General features: G+C 41.0%; 1 protein-coding gene across 1 annotated transcript in view; it reads right to left on the bottom strand.

Annotated features, from left to right (window-relative positions):
- FMN1 (formin 1) overlaps positions 1 to 20,814 on the bottom strand; it is a 457,430-nt gene that overhangs the window by 222,796 nt on the left and 213,820 nt on the right. The window contains 3 exon segments of the mRNA XM_027553461.1: positions 11,709 to 11,859; positions 19,091 to 19,410; positions 19,412 to 19,858. Of these exon segments, the coding sequence (XP_027409262.1) occupies positions 11,709 to 11,859; positions 19,091 to 19,410; positions 19,412 to 19,858 (918 nt within the window).

Genomic DNA, 20,814 nt, shown 5'->3' with positions numbered 1-20,814 from the left:
TTAATAACCAGTATTGTTTGAATTGTTTCTCAACCCCATTATAATTTCATTCTTGATCCATTAGTTATCTTCAGGTGTGAATATAAATTTTAAAAAGCAAAGGAGATTTTTGTTATTGATAAATTACCTCTAACTTAATTTCACTTTAACCAGAGGATGTGGTCTGTACAAAAAATGGCCTGAAGTTTGTTGAGACTTTCAGGACCTTTGCTTTTCTTACATCTTTTAATATTGCTTGACTCGTAAAATTATATCCATGCGTGATGTTGATAAAAATAAAAGTCAATTAAATTTTATTATTAACATAGAAACCAACCTAAACTAGCACACTTTAAAGGGTGTCATCATCACCTGTATCAGTGATCCTAGACATGATTATATTATTTATTTATAGCCTATCATATTCTAAAAGGATTTAAGGAAGCACCCTTATGTTGCCTCCCTAGAGCCAACAAACTTAAAACCTGTACTGCTGCTGCTGCTGCTGCTGCTAAGTCACTTTCAGTCATGTTCGACTCTGTGAGACCCCATAGATGGCAGCCCACCAGGCTCCCCTGTCCCTGAGATTCTCTAGGGCAAGAACACCAGCATGGGTTGCCATTTCCTTCTCCAATGCATGAAAGTGAAAAGTGAAAGTGAAGTCACTCAGTTGTGTCCGACTCCTCGCGACCCCATGGACTGTAGCCTACCAGGCTCCTCCGTCCATGGGAGGAGGACCTACTATGGGATTTTCCAGGCAAGAGTACTGGAGTGGGTTGCCACTGCCTTCTCTGAAAACCTGTACTACCAACATAGAATACTTATGAAAGCCAAATAAAAATAGTACTAGAAAATGCAGGCAAATGTATCATCTTTTTGTTCTAATGTACAGTTTTCTCTTGGCACATCTTGAGGACGTGCATCTCTGAGCATCTAGCTTAAGCTCATTTACTTTAATTACACAGCTGTGTCCCAACGGGACACGGACACACGGACGGACACACACACACACACACACGTGCGAAAGGATGAGATGGATCTCTCCTAGCCCTCTGGGGGTTCAGGAATCACCCCTGCAGGAGAGATGAGGCTTCTGGTTGGAATCCACCTCCCCTTCTTGTTTAGGGTTCACACTAGTGGAGTTTTCATTGTTCTTATTCCTACTCCTGATGGTCATGATGATGGTGGTAACAGTACGGTGGCAGCAGCAGATATGTAGGCATCAGACGTGCAGCTAAACACGTCACAGATTATTTTAATTCTCACAGTCACCTTTTGAAATAGGTACTATTTGTTATTGTTATTCTCACCTTACAGATGAGGGAGCTGAAAAGAGGAAGCTTAGCAAGATGAAGGGACTTGCCCCGTGGATGAAGTGATGACTCAAAGAAAAAGAAAAAGTGGAGCCTGTGTGGTTTCCAGAAACCCCTGCTGAACCATGACACGACCACCTTCCATACTTAGATGAGTTGTGACTCTTGGTGCCCTGGGTTTGCTGGAGGAAGCGACTGATTGGAAGCCTTGAAACTGGCTTCTTGGTGGGTCTGAGACAAACACACACCAAGGTCTCAGCCAACTGGTGTGACCTACTATGCTGGCCTGTGAGTCTAACTTTCTTTTCCGCATACCTTCAGCCTCTGAGGCTCAACCCTTCCACTGGTGGTAAATGAACGGCTGTGTCCTACACAGCTGAACTTGACAGACCTCCACAGCCCAAGAGCGTAAGTAACACAACAAAAATATCATGTGGCCCGGTTTCTCCAATGCCTTCCTAAATCATTCTAAACATCGCATGCTTTCGGCATCTTGCTGCTATTCTGAATTACATTCTCTAAGCAACCATCTCCGTGTCTCATTTTTTCCATTAGTAAGATGATTATAGTACAGAGTGAACTATTTATGATGAGGCCCAGCTCAAGCACTGTGGCTTTTGGTTGGCTTCATTTTAAATACATCTTTCTTTGTTAATTAATGTACCTTAGCCTAGGGTTGTAAGTAACACTCATTTATGTTTCTGAATTGAGCAGGGAGCAAGAGAACCACACCCAGAGCTGAAAGATCCAAGATCTTCAGAACCAATACGCACACTACAACCATTTGAAAGTAAAGTTTAAAAGTTAGTATTTGTGTTTGCTGTAAACTAAGGAAGCTGTACAAGATGGTCTACAAGAGAGTCAAAAGTGATGTGATAATTAGGTCATGAATTAACCCCCTGGTCCTTGCAGCTCTATACCATTTTTAAAGAGCCCTCCCACCTTCTCACCTCCTAGGATATTTTACACATGAAAAATGTCTAATGTGACTAATACGGTACCTAGCATAAAAGTTAATGAATGAAAATGAAAACACTAAGACTCAGGTTATTTAGTAACCAGGGCCTGGAGCCAGACCCCAATTAAACCACTCTTGTGGTGAAGGAAGGGATCAAAATGCCCAATAGGTTCCATCTGGCTGCTCCTGTGGGTCAATCTAGAGCCCCACAGCCTCCCCACCTTCTCTCCCCAGCGACAAGGGACTGGGGCAGTCCTCTTCATGGGGTATAGAGAACTTCATGTAAGGGGCTTGGCAGTGAAAGAAATCAGCTACAAGCAAGCACCACTCCCCAGCCCTTCCCAACCCAACCCCTTTTGCCATCCATTGCCCTGGAGGGGCCATAGCCTTCCAATCCCATTTGTACCCCACTGAGGAGATCTGATAATGGTCCTGGCAGAGCCATGGCTTTTCAAAACTTCTGGCAGGGGCCTCGCTGACCCATAACTTGCCTACACACATGATTTCTTCTCAAACTGTCTTTGTAAATTGACCATGGCTAACCTTGTTGCCCTAATCAGATCAATCAGAATAACATTTCTTTAGCTGCCGCACGCTGGCAGCCTCCTGGGCTGAGGCGTGACTGTGAGTCAGGCTCAGATACTGAAGGCAGATTTTGGAATTTCCAATGGTCTCGGGTTTCCTTTGCTTTTATCACAGTTGGTGAGCTTTGTCGGGTTGTGTTTACAGCCATGCAAATAAGCCTCAGCTGGAGAGAAATCTGGTCAGGCTAAAGGAAATCAAGCTCTGGGACAAAGGGCATTTTATAAAAAATTATAAGTGTAGCCACAGTCCTGGGGTCAAGCCAGACTGTCCTAGGAAACACGTGGATGGCTTTGTCTGGTGTAACCTGAACTCTGGGCTTGGCCTCTGTACCCTAGAAACTCTATCAGAAGATGGAGGGGAGGCTGGAGGGCCACACCAGCTGATAGGAGCTGGTCAGCTCAGCCATTGGCTGCCATCACCAAAGATTTCTTTATTAAGTGGAGACGAGTGTGAGAAGGGAAATATTTCATCTTTGGGGGAAGAAACATTGTGTTTGAGAGGAGTCGATCCATGTTATTCACTGACTAAACAAGGTCCAAATCCGTGGTTTCATTCTACTCACACACTTGTACAAACTCAGCTTTCAAATGTATGTGTGAAGGTGTCCACGTACAGGTATGATCTGATACTTTGCATCTGGAAAGCATCTTTAGAAATATCTGCTCCAGAGGCCATGACAGTTATCAAAACTAAGGCCAGAGAGGTTACATGACTGGACACAGTGGCTAACCAGTTACCTTCAAGACCAGACCACTGGAGCCCTTCCACTGTAGTTTTCCCCTATCAGACTTCCAGTCCTTCAAAACCCCAATACACAGAGAAACTTTATTTTAAAGTAACTCTCCAATACATTTCTGTCTCTTAAGACCATTGCTGTTTAGTCGCTTAGTCGTGCCCGATTCTTTGTGAAGCCATGGACTCTAGCCTGCCGGGCTCCTCTGTCCACGTGATTTTCCAGGCAAGAACACTGGAGCAGATTTGCCATTTCCTTCTCCAGGGGATCTTCCCAACCCAGGGATCGAACCATGTCTCCTACATTGGCAAGCTGATTCTTTACCACTGAACCACCCAGAAAGGCCCCTTTTAAAATTAGGGGATTATTAAAACCCTAACAATTATTCCCTGAGCTCCCATATACCTGTGGCTCATACAACATGGTGCCTATGGTGTCAGGCAGTTTGATCTATGGGTCTGAGCACAAACATGTTGAATCACATGCCTTTGTCTTGTTCAGTCACTCAGTCATGTGTCACTTGAAGGTCACTCTTTGCGACCCCATGGACTGCAGCACGCCAGGCTTCCCTGTCTTTCACCATCTCCCCGAGTTTGCTCAGATTCATGTCCATTGAGTCAGTGATGCCATCCAACCATCTCATCCTCTGTCGCCCCCTTCTCCTCCTGCCTTCAATCTTTTCCAGCATCAGGGTCTTTTCCATCTGTCCATTTGCCCTCTAATAAATAAAACAAAAGTTGGTGACTCTTGAGTGTCCCCATCTGCAAAGGAAAAGTAATGACCATATCTTTGGAATTTATCTAATCAAAGTTTATCTTTTGATAGATGAAAGACCTAAGACCCAGAGAAGTTAAAGAATTTGCCCGAGATTCCATAGTTGGCTAAGTTCAGAGCCATAAGTAGAAACCAGGCCTACAGACAACAAAGCCAGCACTCTTTTCACAAAACAAGGACCAGAAAATACAATTCAGGCTTCTCCAAGTGAATATAAAGTCAGCACTTGTAGTTAAATTCAGACCAACAGACCTTTTGTCAAGTAATTAAGAGCACAGGTTGTGGGATGGTCGGTGGATTCATTTCCTTGCCACTTAAGAGCTGTGTGATGATGGGCAAGTTACATAAACCTCTAAACTCCAGCTTCCTCACCTACAAAATGGGAATAATCATAGAACGATCTCACTGGGTTCTTATGACAACTGGATAAGTTAAAAAATGCTAGGAGCATTAACCATTATTATTGCTATTGAAATCTTGTCACCTTCGCTTGAAAGATTCTACATAAATACTAGATTATTAAGGCTTCTGTCCATGTTAAGCACATATTTATGAACGTGTACATGTGTGTGCATGTGGCATGGGGGCTGTTTTGACCTTTGACTATATCAGAGATATGTATACTTTGCAAAGCATTTATGTGTTCAATTTTGCAAGCATCCATGTGACTTGGGTTTGTGACTTAAACACACATATAAGATCTTTGCTCATTCTTGTTATTTCCTCACATACTTCTAGCTTAGCACTGGAGGCCAGAGAAGTCACTGACACCATCAAAGTCCCTTCACTAATACTCATTCTCAAACCACTGTCTAGCTCCAGCCAGTTACAGTCTTAGAAAAGGTCTAACTATATATATAAATGTGTTAAGTACAAATGAATGAGGTCCAGAAAAATACAGGTGAGATTTCAAAAATTTTACTCTACTAGGAATAAAGGATAACATACTTAAAAAAAAAAAAAACACACACAGATATTTGGAAGTGTTCTCTCATAGTACATCTTGTAACATCTAATCAATTTCTTTATTTTCCAATCAGAGAACCCTGAGTCCATATTCAAATACATCTTCACTCCCTTTAGGTATGGACAATGGAAAGAACTCTGTGTGTGTGGCGGCAGGCGGGGGGAGAAGGAAGGTGATCCCAGGATCAGTCTCAAAGGGGCTAAATCTAATACTTCATAAATTTTTACACTGCTGTCATTCATTCTAAGTACTGGAACTGTGCCTACTAATGATTTCTATTCTACTAATACCTATAAGTCTTTCTAGTATGCATTTGGCTCCCAATACTTTGAGTGGATAATTTGCTGTAAAATCTGGCCTCATGGTCCAAAATAAAGACATTTAACAAGAAGAAAGGTAGTGCTGAGGGGCAGTTAACTTTCCTGTAGGTTCTACTGCCCCGGCTCTAGGACAGAAGCCACTTTAGCTCTGGAGCTCAGCATTCGAAGGTGCCCTCTTGTGGTGTGGGTAGGAACTGAACACCCTACAATCCTCGAGCTGGCTTGAGGTATAAATCCAGATTAAGTTACTGTTTAACAGCCAACAAGAGAAACATAGCTGAACTCCAAGAATAATACTCAAATTCAACATTCTGAAAGAATCACTGATATCCATACTTGACAAGTTCTAACAACCATTAAAAAAAAATAAGTAAATAAAGTAAAAGTACAACTTAACTTTCTGGGCTGTCTTATTTCCAAATAAAATTTACAAGACAGAATTTTTGTAAGCTGGTGCTTGCCACGGAATAGAAGCTCCAGTTTGCTTTCAGTACATTTGGCCAGTCAGAGATCTTTAAACCGAAGAACAGGAAAGCCCAGATCATTCCAGGTATCACTCAAAGAATCTGGACATAGCTCTAATGACCTCAAGGTCATATATTGGTGTAATCGACACACGGGGCAAGTGATTTCACTCACTGCTATAGATGATAACCCCTAACCTCACTGCTCATTTTTCAAACACATGAGAAATAGAAAGGGCTGGGCAAATGCATTCCCATTCCTGGGAGGAGGGGGATGGGGAATAATGCACATACCTTACCAAGGCGGTCCAGAGAAATTATCTTTGTACACAAAAGCTGAAATTATATAAACTTGGAAGGCAACAGGTTATGAAAACCCTATAAATTTACGTTCAGAATTCCAAATGATGTTCTCCTTCCACTCTTCTCCCCTCCCTACTAAACTGAGACACCAAGTCTGGGATTTGAGAGTTACAGCTACAATCCTGGCCAAAGTGACCCAATTACAACTGAAAGCTTTTGGCTCCAAGAAGTTTCAACAGACAAGCATCTGAGGGACCATCACCACCCCTCCCTACACCATCACCCCCACCAATGATCAGGGAATAGCCACTATCTCATTAATTCTTAAGAAATCGCTATTAAAATGGCCAAGGGAGAGGAATGATTTTTATGTAACTTACAGAGGAGGGAACAGGCACGAACATTATTCCTAATTCAAAGTAAGATCGTGCCATTTCGACAGAGGAAGAACACTGGCAGGTCACGCTAATTTTCTGAATGCTGCTGGGCAAGTTTAGAGAGCAATTGGAAAGTTTATCGGGGTAGCTACTTCTCTGACAGGCACCAGGACAAAGAATCTCAGACGATGAAAGCAGGTTTCTGGCTCCTTGTCAAGATGCTGACCTGCCTTTCCCCAGAATACATGTAACTTAGAGATAGTATAAATATGGGTGTACTCACGGTGAAAACTCTTACTTCACAGTGCAAAAAGACATACCAACCACTGTAAGATGAACTACTAGATGTCTGTAGTATGAGCCATTAAAGGAAGCTGTGGAATTCTTCCACAAATACTGAAGAACAGGAATGATCTAGAGATGACCATTTGCAAAGTTTCAGGAATGGACACACTTAGATTTGAAGGCCCTCTAACAGTGGTTCCCAACCTTTTTGGCACAAGGGACCTGGTTTCGTGGAAGACAATTTTTCCATGGACTGGGGAGGGGTGGGGCTTGGAATAATTCAAGCACATCACATTTATTGTGCACTCTATTTCTATTATTATTACATTAGTTCCACCTCAGATCATCAGGCATTAGATCCCGGAGGTTAGGGACCCCTGCTCTACAAGGTTGCGGGAATCAGTGATGTTCAAGAATTTCTTTGCAAAGTTTTCATATTTGTTCATAAACTAAGAGATTATTACATTTCTAGAGAATACTTAAAAGTACTTTCACAATCATGATTTCATTTTATCCTCAGAACAACCCTGAAGGGTTGTTATTCCCTATTTTGTAGAGAAAGAATTAGTGTGTACAAGTTATACGACTTGCCCTGAAAGCTATCCGAGAGCAAAAAAATAGGAGGTGGTATTAAGCATTAGTGGTACAGACAAGAGATGATGTTTTGAGCTCTGGTTCTCAATTTGGTAAATGTTACGTTTGTCAGGGCACAATGGTCTCAGGTCACAAATGAGGAAGGCTCATGTCTGAGTATGCAATTAAGAATTTGTCATAGTTAGGGTCAAAGGAAAACAGTTCCAATTCTCCATATTCTTTTACAGTTGGACTTATACCTAAAGTGTCTTTTTATTCAAAGATTTGGATTCTTATTGAAAGACCCTGAAGAAAACTCTGGATAATTTTACCATGTAGGACACATTTTAGATTTGCACACCTGTAGCTGTATCTTGTTGATGATTCTAACAATGGTTATTCTCATTTATAAATGTCAAAATCAATTACCCTAGTAAAATCTATCATCTTTAAGTATGGCAAATTACTGTTTAAATTAAGGAAAAGTGGAGGCACATACTGAGGCTCTTCTACATCCTCTCAAGGTTCTATCATTATCGATGACTTCCTGTGAAAAGCGTACAAACCCTAGAAGTCATCTTTATCTTTCTAGATCTCGTTTCTTATGGGCCAAAATGAAGGTACTGAATTAGCTGATCAGGAAGGCTCCTTCTAATTCTTGGACTGTGTCTAATTAGAAAACAGGATCCTGGCCCAGTTTAAGAAGATATGTATCAAAAAGAAAAGAAAAGAAGCTATGTATCTGTTTACTTAAAACTACTGCCAGTGGTGGGAACTGTTATAAAAGATGGAAGTAGAAACTCATATCTGAGTTTACCAGAACCATGACAATTTGAACAGTTCTCAACTAAAAATGTGGGATACATAGACGGATGCAAACCAGCTCTACTTAAGAGATGCTCATGTAGATGTCTCTGTCTAGCACAGTCCGAGAGGCCGAGGTTCAGAATGCTGAATTCTTAAAACTCCAACATATACTCCACCTTTGGTCACCATAAAAAGATATATTTGGCAAGTGTTTCCTGGTCATATTGTATGAGAACCATTCTGTGGTTAGGCTAACAAAGCTGGCCTCCAGTACTCAAAGTCCCAGTTGCTCACAATTGCTAAAATTCACTTTCATCTTCATTCTCAGAGAAAAGAAAAAAAAAAAAATCTGACTTTCAGAAGAGACTGAGGGATCCATCTTAATGTTGGAAATCTGGTCATGGGCACAGAGGGAAGGCGTATAACAGGCAGGTTCAGAGTTTTCTGGCATTGACTCATTATTTTCTTTAAAACTTAGAATATCTCAGCTCTAAGGTGGGACACAAGTTCACTGCAGACTTCAGGCAGCCTCAAGACCATCAAAACCCTGTAGTCATTTTATTGTTTAGTCGCCAAGTTGTATGCAACTCTGCAACCTCATGGACTGTAGCCCACCAGGCTCTTCTGTCCATGGGACTTCCCAGGCCAAAATACTGGAGTGGGTTGCCATTTCCTTCTCCAGGAGCTCTTCCCAACCTAGTGATCAACCATGTCTCCTACTTGGCAAGTGGATTCTTTGCAACTAAGCCACCAAGAAAGCCCAGTAGACCTACCTTTAAAGAAAAAATAGTGACTTCACATGTGCACAGATTCTTTGGGGGTAACAGCAACCTCACTGTTCAGAAAGAGTAAAGAGCTTGAATGAAGGATATTTTACCCCTCAGAAAAACAAACACATCAAGTATTAACTGCCTTAGTGAAAATCCTTTGTTGACGAGGCAACCAATTATAAGAAATAAGAATAAACTAAAAAAATAATGCTTTCATGTTTCAAAAACAAATGCTTCAATGCTTTAAAAATTCTATTCACCCAAATAGAAAGAATTAGCTTTATGAATAAATAACATGTAATCAAGCATCCAGAGAGAGGAAAACACAATGAGTAATAGCAATCTTAAAAGAAGAAGAGAACAAAGGTAAATTTTATATGATATTGGGTCAGAAAACATTCAATGGATTTCCTGGATGGTCAGAGAAAACTTCCTGGAAGAGGCAATAAGATTTCACCTTTGGAATACAGAGATTCTGGTTCTGCCTTTTGTATAGAAAAAGTAGTCTTCTGTTCCTATAGACGGCACTTAAAAAGCAAGCTGGCCTGCAAAGCACATTATTTACACGTCATAGGATTCTAACCGCACATGTATATATTTCATAGTCTATCATTTGATTTCTTGCCTGGAACTAAGTTGTTTCATGCCATGTGTCCTCTTAAAAGATTTGTTCTGATATTTAATTATAATTGGGATCACATTTTTTATCAGGAAAACTGATAAATTCCATCAAACAAAACAAAAAATCCCATCAAACTTAAGAGGTAAAAAACTTTGATCATGATTTTCATGTATAATTCAAGTCAGTGGTCCAATCTGACTTGATTAAACAGAAAATTACATTCAGACTTTTGCCATTTCCCCCATTATGAGGCATAGCAGATTTCTCAATCATAATGGTATTTGAGATACCAACCAATGCATGTACATCAGTGTATAATTTAAGAATGAAGAGTTGATGAAACTCTCATTCGATATTACACACTTTGAAAACACTTCTGCCAATCCTCTTAGATTTGAATTTCACAACAACCTGATAGCTCAGGTAGACTCAGATATTGTTAATCCTGTCTTAAAGAGAAGGGGAAATATGGCCTGAAGAAGTGAGACAAGCTGCCCAAATCACATCGTAAATCAACAGCAGAACCAAGTACTGCAAAGCTGACCCTTGAACAACTAAGGAATTAATTTGCATATAGCTTAGAGTCAGCCAACCATGGACTGTTTAGGACTATATTATTTACTATTGAAAAATATCCACACCCAAGTGGACCCGTGCAGCTCAAATGCACACTGCTCATGGGCCAACTGATTTTCCTCAACACCATCTATGTTGTCATCACAACACAGAGCAGCAGTGGCAGCAACAGTGGCAAAACGAGGGCAGCAATCACCGGTTGGGGGCTGACTGGGTGCCAGGCATCGTGGTGGCATGCTGTGTAGGCGACCTCACTTGATTCTTTCTTAGAACAATATGGATAGCGGGGCGAGGCAAGTGAAGGGCCTTTGACTTGGGTCACACAGTCAGTGCAAGGCACACTGGTCACTCGGCTCCACACCTGTCTGCCTGCTTGGTCTTGCTCTCTGATGGGTGGCTCATGGCCTCAGACTTTTAGCCCTCAAGCCTGCTCAGAGGTCACCTTCTCCATGAGGACTACTCTGAACACACTGTATTCAAACCTGTAACCCATCCTCCCACTCCTCCCAAAGATGATCCTCCTTATGCTGCTCTTATCACATGACTTGACTTTTTGCTTTTGATGTTGATTGTTAATATAATGTTTGTTTTTGATGTTGATCATAAAATGTTTTGTTTTTGATGTTGATTGTTAATATAATCTGCACAGGGCAAGGCAACATAATCTGTTTTGTTTTTTATGTTGACTGTTAATATAATCTGTTTTGTTTTTTCACCAACATACCCAGGTGCTCAGACAGTGCTATCCAATAGAACTTTCTATAAAAGCAAAAATGCTCTTTAATCTGCTGTATGGTAACAACTAGCCAGAAGAATAAAACTGAGAAGTGGCAAATGCCACTTGAAGAACCAAATATTTAAATTTATCTAATGTTATGACTTAACCTTGTCACATGTGGCTAAGGAATACCCTACTGGATAGCATGGGCCTAAAACAAAATCTAGCACAAATACACTCTCAATAAATAGTTGTTCAATGAATGAATTTATAAACAAGTAAGGCATATTTTCCACATAGCCTACAGACCACTTTTCATTAAATTAGTTTTTTTTTTTTTTTTTAATAGAATTAATGGCTGGAAAAAAGTTCAGATTAAGAAAATAGTTTGAAAATTCAGACAATATGACCAAAATAGTGAGTACAGATTTCTCAAAATATTGGCTCCTTGATGTCATCTGTGACTCAAAACCTTCCAAAACATTTTTTTGAAAACAGAGGGAAAGCAAACCAGTAGCACATAATGAAACCCCATTAGGACAAAAAACAGTGATATAGTTATGATTACTATAGCCAGGCAATACCTTTTTGACCTTGTTTTTTTTCTCATAGGTCTCTGAGAGAGGTTTTTTCTTCTGCTGAGGTGTGTCTTTGGAGAATAAATACTCAAATTCGCTAGTATCCCGAATATCAGGTTCTTCTAAGGAATCCCATAAAGTTGGCGTAGAATTTTGGCTTAAAAGAGAAAATGGCAAGTTAAATGTAAGAACCAAAGAAAAGAGAACAGAATACAGTGACATCCTTAATTCATTTTTTAACTCCTTTAACAACTCTAATGAAGCTTGAAGAAAAGCTTTTTATGATTATACATTTTTAAATCAAAATATACTACAAAGCATTAAAGCAAACAGAGGTTTCCAAAACAGAATGGTCCTTGTGCGAGTACATGTTGTTTCGAGAAAGAACCAGAGAAACCCCGTGGGGCCAGAGCGCCGGGGGTGTGTGAGCTGCCCCTCCCTCAGTCTGTGGCATTTTCACAATGGGTAAAATGGGCATCGTATAAAGGCTGCAAGTGAAGGGAAAGGGAAAGTGTTAGTCGCTCAGTCCTTTGCCACTCTTTGTGACCCCACAGACTGTAGCCCGCCAGGCTCCTGTGTCCATGGGATTTTCCAAGCAAGAATACTGGAATGGGTGGCCGTTTCCTTCTCTAGGGGATCTTCCTGTTCCCTGGGACTGAACCATGGTCTCCTGAATTGCAGGCAGATTCTTTACCATCTGAGCCACTATTCTGAGACATTCCATGGGATAATTCCCAAATATAATGAAAATGGAGTGATAAAGTGAGGATTTATCCTCTTGTAGATTTTTTTCTATTTATTTCAAATATGGTTTTCGGGTTTAGCTCATATCAACTAAGTACAGGACTCAAATACGTACACAAATTCATATATATATATATATGAATAGGCTGTGCTCATTTAGAATATTTGGTTTAAAATACACTATCTCAACAGTAGTATTAATAAAAACAAACAATGCCATTGCACCAGCCCCTACGGAGATCAGCTAAAGCACCCATGTGGAGACTGTTTTGTTTGTTTGCTTTTTTCTCTCTCTAAAAACAGATACAGCCTAGTTTTGAAACAAAGGGAGGAAAGACGATATGGGAAATCAAGTTCAAAAGAACTGCCTCTGAGAATGGCCTTAGATGGATTACTATTCAGGCTCCTTTTAGTCAGAACATATTTTCTAAATATCTACTTCCTTAACTTACTTTCTCAACTTACTTTCTCACCTTATTTTTAAACACTTTTAATGCCCAAAGACAGTTTACAACAAAGTCTTATCTACACATCAAATAGACACATCAAATGTGCATGTTTGTTATGATCCATAATATCTACAAATACTTATTTTTGTTTCAATATCTATTTTCACAGTGAATGAAAAGGAAAGAAACTACTATTACATAGTGTGGTCCGTACAGTTTTTTGATACTAAATGACAATTTTTTTTGCATTTGAAACTGTTGGCAACACTGTCTTTTCAGGCCTGAGTGTTCACATTTTGCTGTGTGTCTGCCTTTCCTGTGAAATATGACATTTGGCTTCTTGCCCATAACAAAACTGAACATTTGCTTTTCTCCACTTTTTGTGTTTTCCTATTACAAATAGCTGTGAAAAGAAGAGAAGCGAAAAGCAAAGGAGAAAAGGAAAGATATAAACATCTGAATGCAGAGTTCCAAAGAATAGCAAGAAGAGATAAGAAAGCCTTCTTCAGCGATCAATGCAAAGAAATAGAGGAAAACAACAGAATGGGAAAGACTACAGATCTCTTCAAGAAAATCAGAGATACCAAAGGAACATTTCATGCAAAGATGGGCTCGATAAAGGACAGAAATGGTATGGACCTAACAGAAGCAGAAGATATTAAGAAGAGATGGCAACAATACACAGAAGAACTGTACAAAAAAGAGCTTCATGACCCAGATAATCACGATGGTGTGATCACTGACCTAGAGCCAGACATCCTGGAATGTGAAGTCAAGTGGGCCTTAGAAAGCATCACTATGAACAAAGCTAGTGGAGGTGATAGAATTCCAATTGAGCTATTCCAAATCCTGAAAGATGACACTGTGAAAGTGCTGCACTCAATATGCCAGCCAATTTGGAAAACTCAGCAGTGGCCACAGGACTGGAAAAAGTCAGTTTTCATTCCAATCCCAAAGAAAGGCAATGCCAAAGAATGCTCAAACTACTGCACAATTGCACTCATCTCACACACTAGTAAGTAATGCTCAAAATTCTCCAAGCCAGGCTTCAGCAATATGTGAACCGTGAACTTCCTGATGTTCAGCTGGTTTTAGAAAAGGCAGAGGAACCAGAGATCAAATTGCCAACATCCGCTGGATCATGGAAAAAGCAAGAGAGTTCCAGAAAAACATCTATTTCTGCTTTATTGACTATACCAAAGCCTTTGACTGTGTGGATCACAATAAACTGTGGAAAATTCTGAAAGAGATGGGAATACCAGACCACATGACCTGCCTCTTGAGAAATTTGTATGCAGGTCAGGAAGTAACAGTTAGAACTGAACATGGAACAACAGACTAGTTCCAAATAGGAAAAGGAGTACATCAAGGCTGTATATTGTCACCCTGTTTATTTAACTTATATGCAGAGTACATCATGAGAAACACTGGGCTGGAAGAAGCACAAGCTGGAATCAAGATTGCTGGGAGAAATATAAATAACCTCAGATATGCAGATGACACCACCCTTATGGCAGAAAGTGAAGAGGAATTAAAAAGCCTCTTGATGAAAGTGAAAGTGGAGAGTGAGAAAGTTGGCTTAAAGCTCAACATTCAGAAAATGAAGATTATGGCATCTGGTCCCACCACTTCATGGGAAATAGATGGGGAAACAGTGGAAACAGTGTCAGACTTTATTTTTCTGGGCTCCAAAATCACTGCAGATGGTGACTGCAGCCATGAAATTAAAAGACGCTTACTCCTTGGAAGAAAAGTTATGACCAACCTGAGAGCATATTCAACAGCAGAGACATTACTTTGCCAAAAAAGGTTCGTCTAGTCAAGGCTATGGTTTTTCCTGTGGTCATGTATGGATGTGAGAGTTGGACTGTGAAGAAGGCTGAGCGCCGAAAAATTGATGCCTTTGAACTGTGGTGTTGGAGAAGACTCTTGAGAGTCCCTTGGACTGCAAGGAGATCCAACTAGTCCATTCTGAAGGAGATCAGCCCTGGGATTTCTTTGGAAGGAATGATGCTAAAGCTGAAATTCCAGTACTTTGGCCACCTCATGCGAAGAGTTGACTCATTGGAAAAGACTCTGATACTGGGAGGGATTGGGGGCAGGAGAAGGGGATGACAGAGGATGAGATGGCTGCATGGCATCACTGACTCGATGGACATGAGTCTGAGTGAACTCCGGGAGTTGGTGATGGACAGGGAGGCCTGGCGTGCTGTGATTCATGGGGTCGCAAAGAGTCGGACGCCACTGAGCGACTGATCTGATCTGATTACCATTTCTCTAACGTAATATTTGAGGCATTTAAGAATATATATGTGACATATGTAAGTTGTATAACAGATAGTGAGTACCTGTGAAATCGTCGCCCGAGGGCTAGCATATTCCCAGTGAGGTACATGCATGTGTGTGTGCTCCTTCCTCAGCACCACTCCTGCCCACACTCACTCAACTTGAGTTCAAAACATGAACACCTTTAATGTTAAATGCTTTTCTCAGCTGCTCTTGGCAAAGGGGTTCTTGGTGGGATAAGACAACCAGGAAATTTTGGAGCATGCTGCCTCAGAGCTGCTGGATAGGGCCTCAGCAAGGTCTGGGAAGCTAAGGAGAGGGTGCCAAGAGGGAGGTGACGTCATGCACAAGGAAGATTATTCAGACCCATCCCCCCATCTCCTGCACCTGTACCATCTGGCCCCAGCTCCAAGGACTCTGAGTTCAGGTCAGCATGATGAGGGCGGTACCTCACTCATATACTGAAGTAAATTGGCTTTGGAAGCCATGTTGAGCACCTCATGACCATTTCCAACATTATGTCCATGGGAAAAGGCATTTGCAAAAATGAATCACAGAATTTTGGAATACCACTTCTCAGCAGGTTGCAGGCAACTGGGTTGGTGGGACAGTAACAAGGAGCCGCTCACAATGGACCATCTGCCATCATGGTCAACTTTTTCCTGACCACTGAATCAATTTTAGCTCAAAAGAAGAGGAAGAGGAAGGCAGAAGGAGGAGGAGGTGAGGGGAGAAATAATGGAGCGGGGAAGCATGCCGGCATAAGCAGGAAGGAGGGTGGAGCAGGAAGAGGGCAGAGGGAGAGGAAAGATGCTTTCTCATTAAGAAGGTACTTATGAGGAAGCCCAAAAAGGTGGCTGGATGAGTGTTTTTCTTTAAAAAAATAAAATAAATGGCTTTTCCCTACTCTAGAAACAGAAAACAGACATCAAAGAAAGCAAAACAGCGAAAGTTTAAAATCCCATTAGCTGGAGGAGAGGCAGTGTGTATATAATAGAGAAAATTCATTTTTTATTCCTAATTCCTCAGAAGACCAAGATCAAAATTTACCATGTATATTATGAAGTACTTACTCCTCTGGTGATACAAAATAGCACCTCTTTCCAAAGAACGATCCCAAATAATTTTACTTCTGTCCATAATGAGTAGTACACAGCATCTTCAGACCATTTTAAGTTAAAAGATGTAGTCATGCTCTGAGGTACAAAGATATTTTGAGGGACTCATAATAAGAGACTAAACCCCTGTGCCTAGAACTCAGGCTCAAAGCTGACATGTTCACCAAGCAGGGATTTCCTTAAGTCCCAGGTCAGGGAAGTGGGTACATTCATCTAACTTTTCATTTAGCTCAAAATGGACCTGCTGGTGGCGGCAGGACTTCAAACTCCATAGGCCAATTCTTCCTCTGCAGCCGGCAGTGTCCACATTTCCCCATTTTATAAGAAAGTCGGTCGTTTTGGATTAGAGGTCGGTCCTACTCCAGCCTGAGCTCATCTTAGCCTACCTAATTACATCTTCAACACGCCTATTTACAAGTAAGGTCACAGTCTGAGGGAAGGGGGAGGGGTCAAGGCCATTAGTAAATTAATGTGGGGGGAAGCAATTCAACTCATAACAAAACTGAAGCCCTAGATTTATGGCGAAGCTGATAAGAGCTTGAGCATTCAACTGTTTTCTCTCTCAAAATGTCCAACTATAGAAGGACAGAAAAAATGCAATGATTACCTCCAGCTTGTCTTTGTTGTCTTAAACAGTGAAGGACTCATATCTCCTAGTTGTTACTATTACGCCACTGATATGGTCCAGGCTATTATTTGCTCATGAAGTCTTATGGGAATGAAGCTGAGGCAGGTTAGGGAGACCCAAGTGTGGAACAGCTCTGTGTGCCCCCAGAACACACCATGCCAGGGCTGATGGGTGAGCTTCATCACCCTGGAATGACTGCACATTAATTTGAGAACACTAATAAGGGAACACAGCTCCAAATATTCTGAGAAATAGTTTCTTAGGAAATGTCAGCTGAGCCTTGAGTGGGAAAAGAGGAATGCTAGCTAGTACACTGGTTAATGGTAGGAGCTATTTCAGGACTATTTCATGTTTTTTTAATCATTCATTTGGGAAGTTTAAATATAGAGTATTAACATTAAAAAAAATACATTCGTGGCTCTTATTTTTTGATGAGAGGAAAGGGGCTAAATACAAAGTACACAATCAACTTGGTTCACCATATGCTAGTATCAAGGTGTGCCCCATCCCGCCCAGAGTGATTTCCATCTACTTGCTCACCGAATTGCATGTTATTTTGTTCACTATCCTGCCGTTTCTAAGCAGAATGTTACAGAAATAGAAAAATTTTATAATTTGGGGAATAAGTTCAAAAATTTAAGTGTGAAAATCTATTCTATATTTGCTGTTCTTTGCCAACAAATGAACTTCACACCTAAAGAATAGTCAAGAAGCCACTCAGTATCTTTCTTATTGTCCTCCTGATGGGCTCCAAAATGAGGCAGAAGAAATCCAATCAGATCTGTCTGAGTGGGAATTTTCAAGCAAGCATCTCTTGCTGCCTTACAGACCCCCCATAACAACCTATACAAATGGAAGATGCTTTTTAGCTACCTATCCATTGGCACTTTCTCTAAAGGGCAACAAAGTATAAAAATGTGAGGGTGCTCAGTGGCGAGGGGTACCAGAGTTCAAGCAGAGAGAATTGATATTTTAATACTCCCCTCTAAACTCAACATTCAGAAAACTAAGATGATGGCATCTGGTTCCATCACTTCATGGCAAATAGATGGAGAAACAGTGGCAGACTTTATTTTTCTGGGCTCCAAAACCACTGCAGATGGTGACTGCAGCCATGAAATTAAAAGACACTTGCTCTTTGGAAGAAAGGTTATGACCAACCTAGACAGCATATTAAAAAGCAGAGACATTACTTTGTCAACAGAAGTCCATATAGTCAAAGCTATTCATGGTTTTTCCAGTAGTCATTTATGGATGTGAGAGTTGGACTATAAAGAAAGCTAAGCGCCAAAGAATTGATGCTTTTGAAGTGTGGTGTTGGAGAAGACTCTTGAGAATCCCTTGGACTGCAAGGATATCCAACCAGTCCATCCTAAAGGAGATCAGTCCTCAGTATTCATTGGAAGGACTGATGCTGAAGCTGAAACTTCACCTGATATGAAGAACTGACTCATTTGAAAAGACTGTGATGCTGGGAAAGATTAAAGGTGGGAGGAGAAGGAGACGACAGAGGATGAGATGGTTGCATGGCATCACCGACTCAATGGACGTGAGTTTGAGTAAACTCTAGGAGTTGGTGATGGACACGGAGGCCTGGCATGCTGCAGTTCATGTGGTCGCAAAGAGTCAGACACAACTGAGCAACTGAACTGAACTGAACTGATTTGAAGAGTTAATGACTCAGCTATGTCTGGTTCTTTGAATACAAAATGAAAAATTACACCTACTTGTTGAATATACACATCATAGGGCTGATGATACTATCCTAAAACAAGACAGATGTTCTAAAAATCTTCAGTGAACCTGAAGTATAGACTCAGGCTCAGTGTCTTTATGATTTTTCGCTAATTTCAGGGATACAGGAGGAAACCCTAACATAGCTCTGGGCTCTTCTCTAATCTAGCAAATGAATATATGCCTTTAAGAAGGGTCTGACATAGAATATGTCATTTCTCCCAGTTATCAGTCCATAGAGAAAACAGAGAAGACCTGGTGGGGACATTCTTCCCAAAGCATTCTAGTCTCATTTATCCAAGGCATTCGCTATCATGTTTGAGAATGAGTGCCACACTGCAAAGACACTGAACGCATAACAATACAACATCACCTGTGCAAAACCCTGCAAACTCACAAGCTGAGAATGGACCAGGGAGTTGAATTTACCTCTTATCACTTATTTGTATCCTAGTCCAGTACAGAGGCTTCATTGGACAACTGGGTTCAATGGCTGGCTTCCGAGGACACTGGCCAGAAGAGGGGCCAACTCCGAAGAAGAGTCCAGGTGGAGGTGGGGGTGCGAGTCCTGGGGGTGCTGGAGCAGGAGGAGGACCCCCGTTGTTGGGCAGAGGGAGAGAAGGAGGGGGAGGCGGGGGAGGAGGAGGAGGGGGAGGTCCAGCACTTGGAGGCAGAGGAGGTGGGGGAGGTGGTGGCGGTCCAGTATTCACAGGTGGCGGTGGAGGTGCTGGTGGCAAAGGTCCAAGTCCAGGTTGGAGGGGGGGGCGGGGGAGGGATGGGTGCTGGTAGTGGTGGGGCAGGAGGAGGAAGGGGAGGGGAAGGAGTTGTTTTCTGCTGATTCAGTGAGCTGCCTTCCGCAGGTGGTACACAGGTGTCTTTGTTGTCATTTGGGGGAGAGAGTTGGCTTAAAGAGGAGATGTTCAGCTTTTTAGGTATTATTTGGTTACTTCTGGTTGTCTTGCCTTCACCTTCGCAGGGTTTGAGGAAAGTCTCTCTGTCTGTCTGGATGCACACATTTCTGAAAGTCTTTGGAGGGCAGTCATCATCCGTGGAGACACATACATCTCTCATCTCTTCGCATCCTCCTTGCCATCGGTGTTCTAGCTCGTGTTTGAGATTCTCAATGGTTTCTTCTAGTCTTGCTGTTATTGCTGCATGCTCACCCCGGATGTGAAAGGCTTGAAGTTCAAACTGAGCCTGTAGAGATATCAATGGGAAAGAAAGCAAAAAATTTATAAAAGATCAGTGATCAGAAATAAAATATTGAATAGCATCCCCATACCACCAAAGCATAAGGCCGCACAGATATGGAAAGACAAGACTCATTCTTCTGAGAATGAGTGTAAATTTCACCTTATGAATTTTCCCAGGATTTAAATAGCTGGAGTAAAAACATAATTTCATCCAATCTGAGCTCACAGGCAACAATAACCATGGATTAAGGATAAAAGTAAAACAGTCATCTAAGAACTTCTACTGGTTTTAATATCAAATGCAAAAGAAAACTTTTAATAAAGATTTGAACATGACTGAATATACCTTTCATTACTTTTGGTTTGAGAAAAAGAACAAAAAAGGTCTGGAGATCCTTTTGGCTAGGAGCTGATACTCTCACGGTCATCCATAGAATGTCTCCCCTCTGGAGTTTCCAAAACAACACAGCAGAAAGAAAGAACTCAGGAGGAAGTTATGATACATGTGCTTTTTTTTTTTTTTTTTAAGTTTCCTTATCAAAGCTGCCCATGATCAGTATTTGTGTCTGTTTATAATCATTCATAATACAGTAATTTAAAAAAAAAACAATTTAAGTGCAAAGAAAATGAACCTATTAAGATACTCTATATTTTAAAGTATTTTATAGGATACCTGTCTTTTTAATGCTTATCTTTTCAGTTATGTCAATGCCTTGAATCCATTACTTTTCACTTACCAGCACAAACTAGCATACTCTTGGTTCTTAACTAGTCCATTTCCCAGCATTCGAAATTATTTAGCCGTTTACAGTTAACTGGGATGCAATCATTTACAAGTTTATTAGTTTTTCTAAAATTCAATTTAATAGTAATTAAACATTTCTGGTGAACCTATTTAACTTCTTTCTTCCCCAATCAGACAGAAAACTCCAAAAGAAGAAATCAGGGGCAGTATCTGTG

The sequence above is a fragment of the Bos indicus x Bos taurus genome, chromosome 10, assembly GCF_003369695.1.
Source record: "Bos indicus x Bos taurus breed Angus x Brahman F1 hybrid chromosome 10, Bos_hybrid_MaternalHap_v2.0, whole genome shotgun sequence".
NCBI classification, from domain to species: Eukaryota; Metazoa; Chordata; class Mammalia; order Artiodactyla; family Bovidae; genus Bos; species Bos indicus x Bos taurus.
The sequence above is the reverse complement of the archived record's forward strand: the minus strand, read 5'-3'. Positions and strand labels throughout refer to the sequence as shown.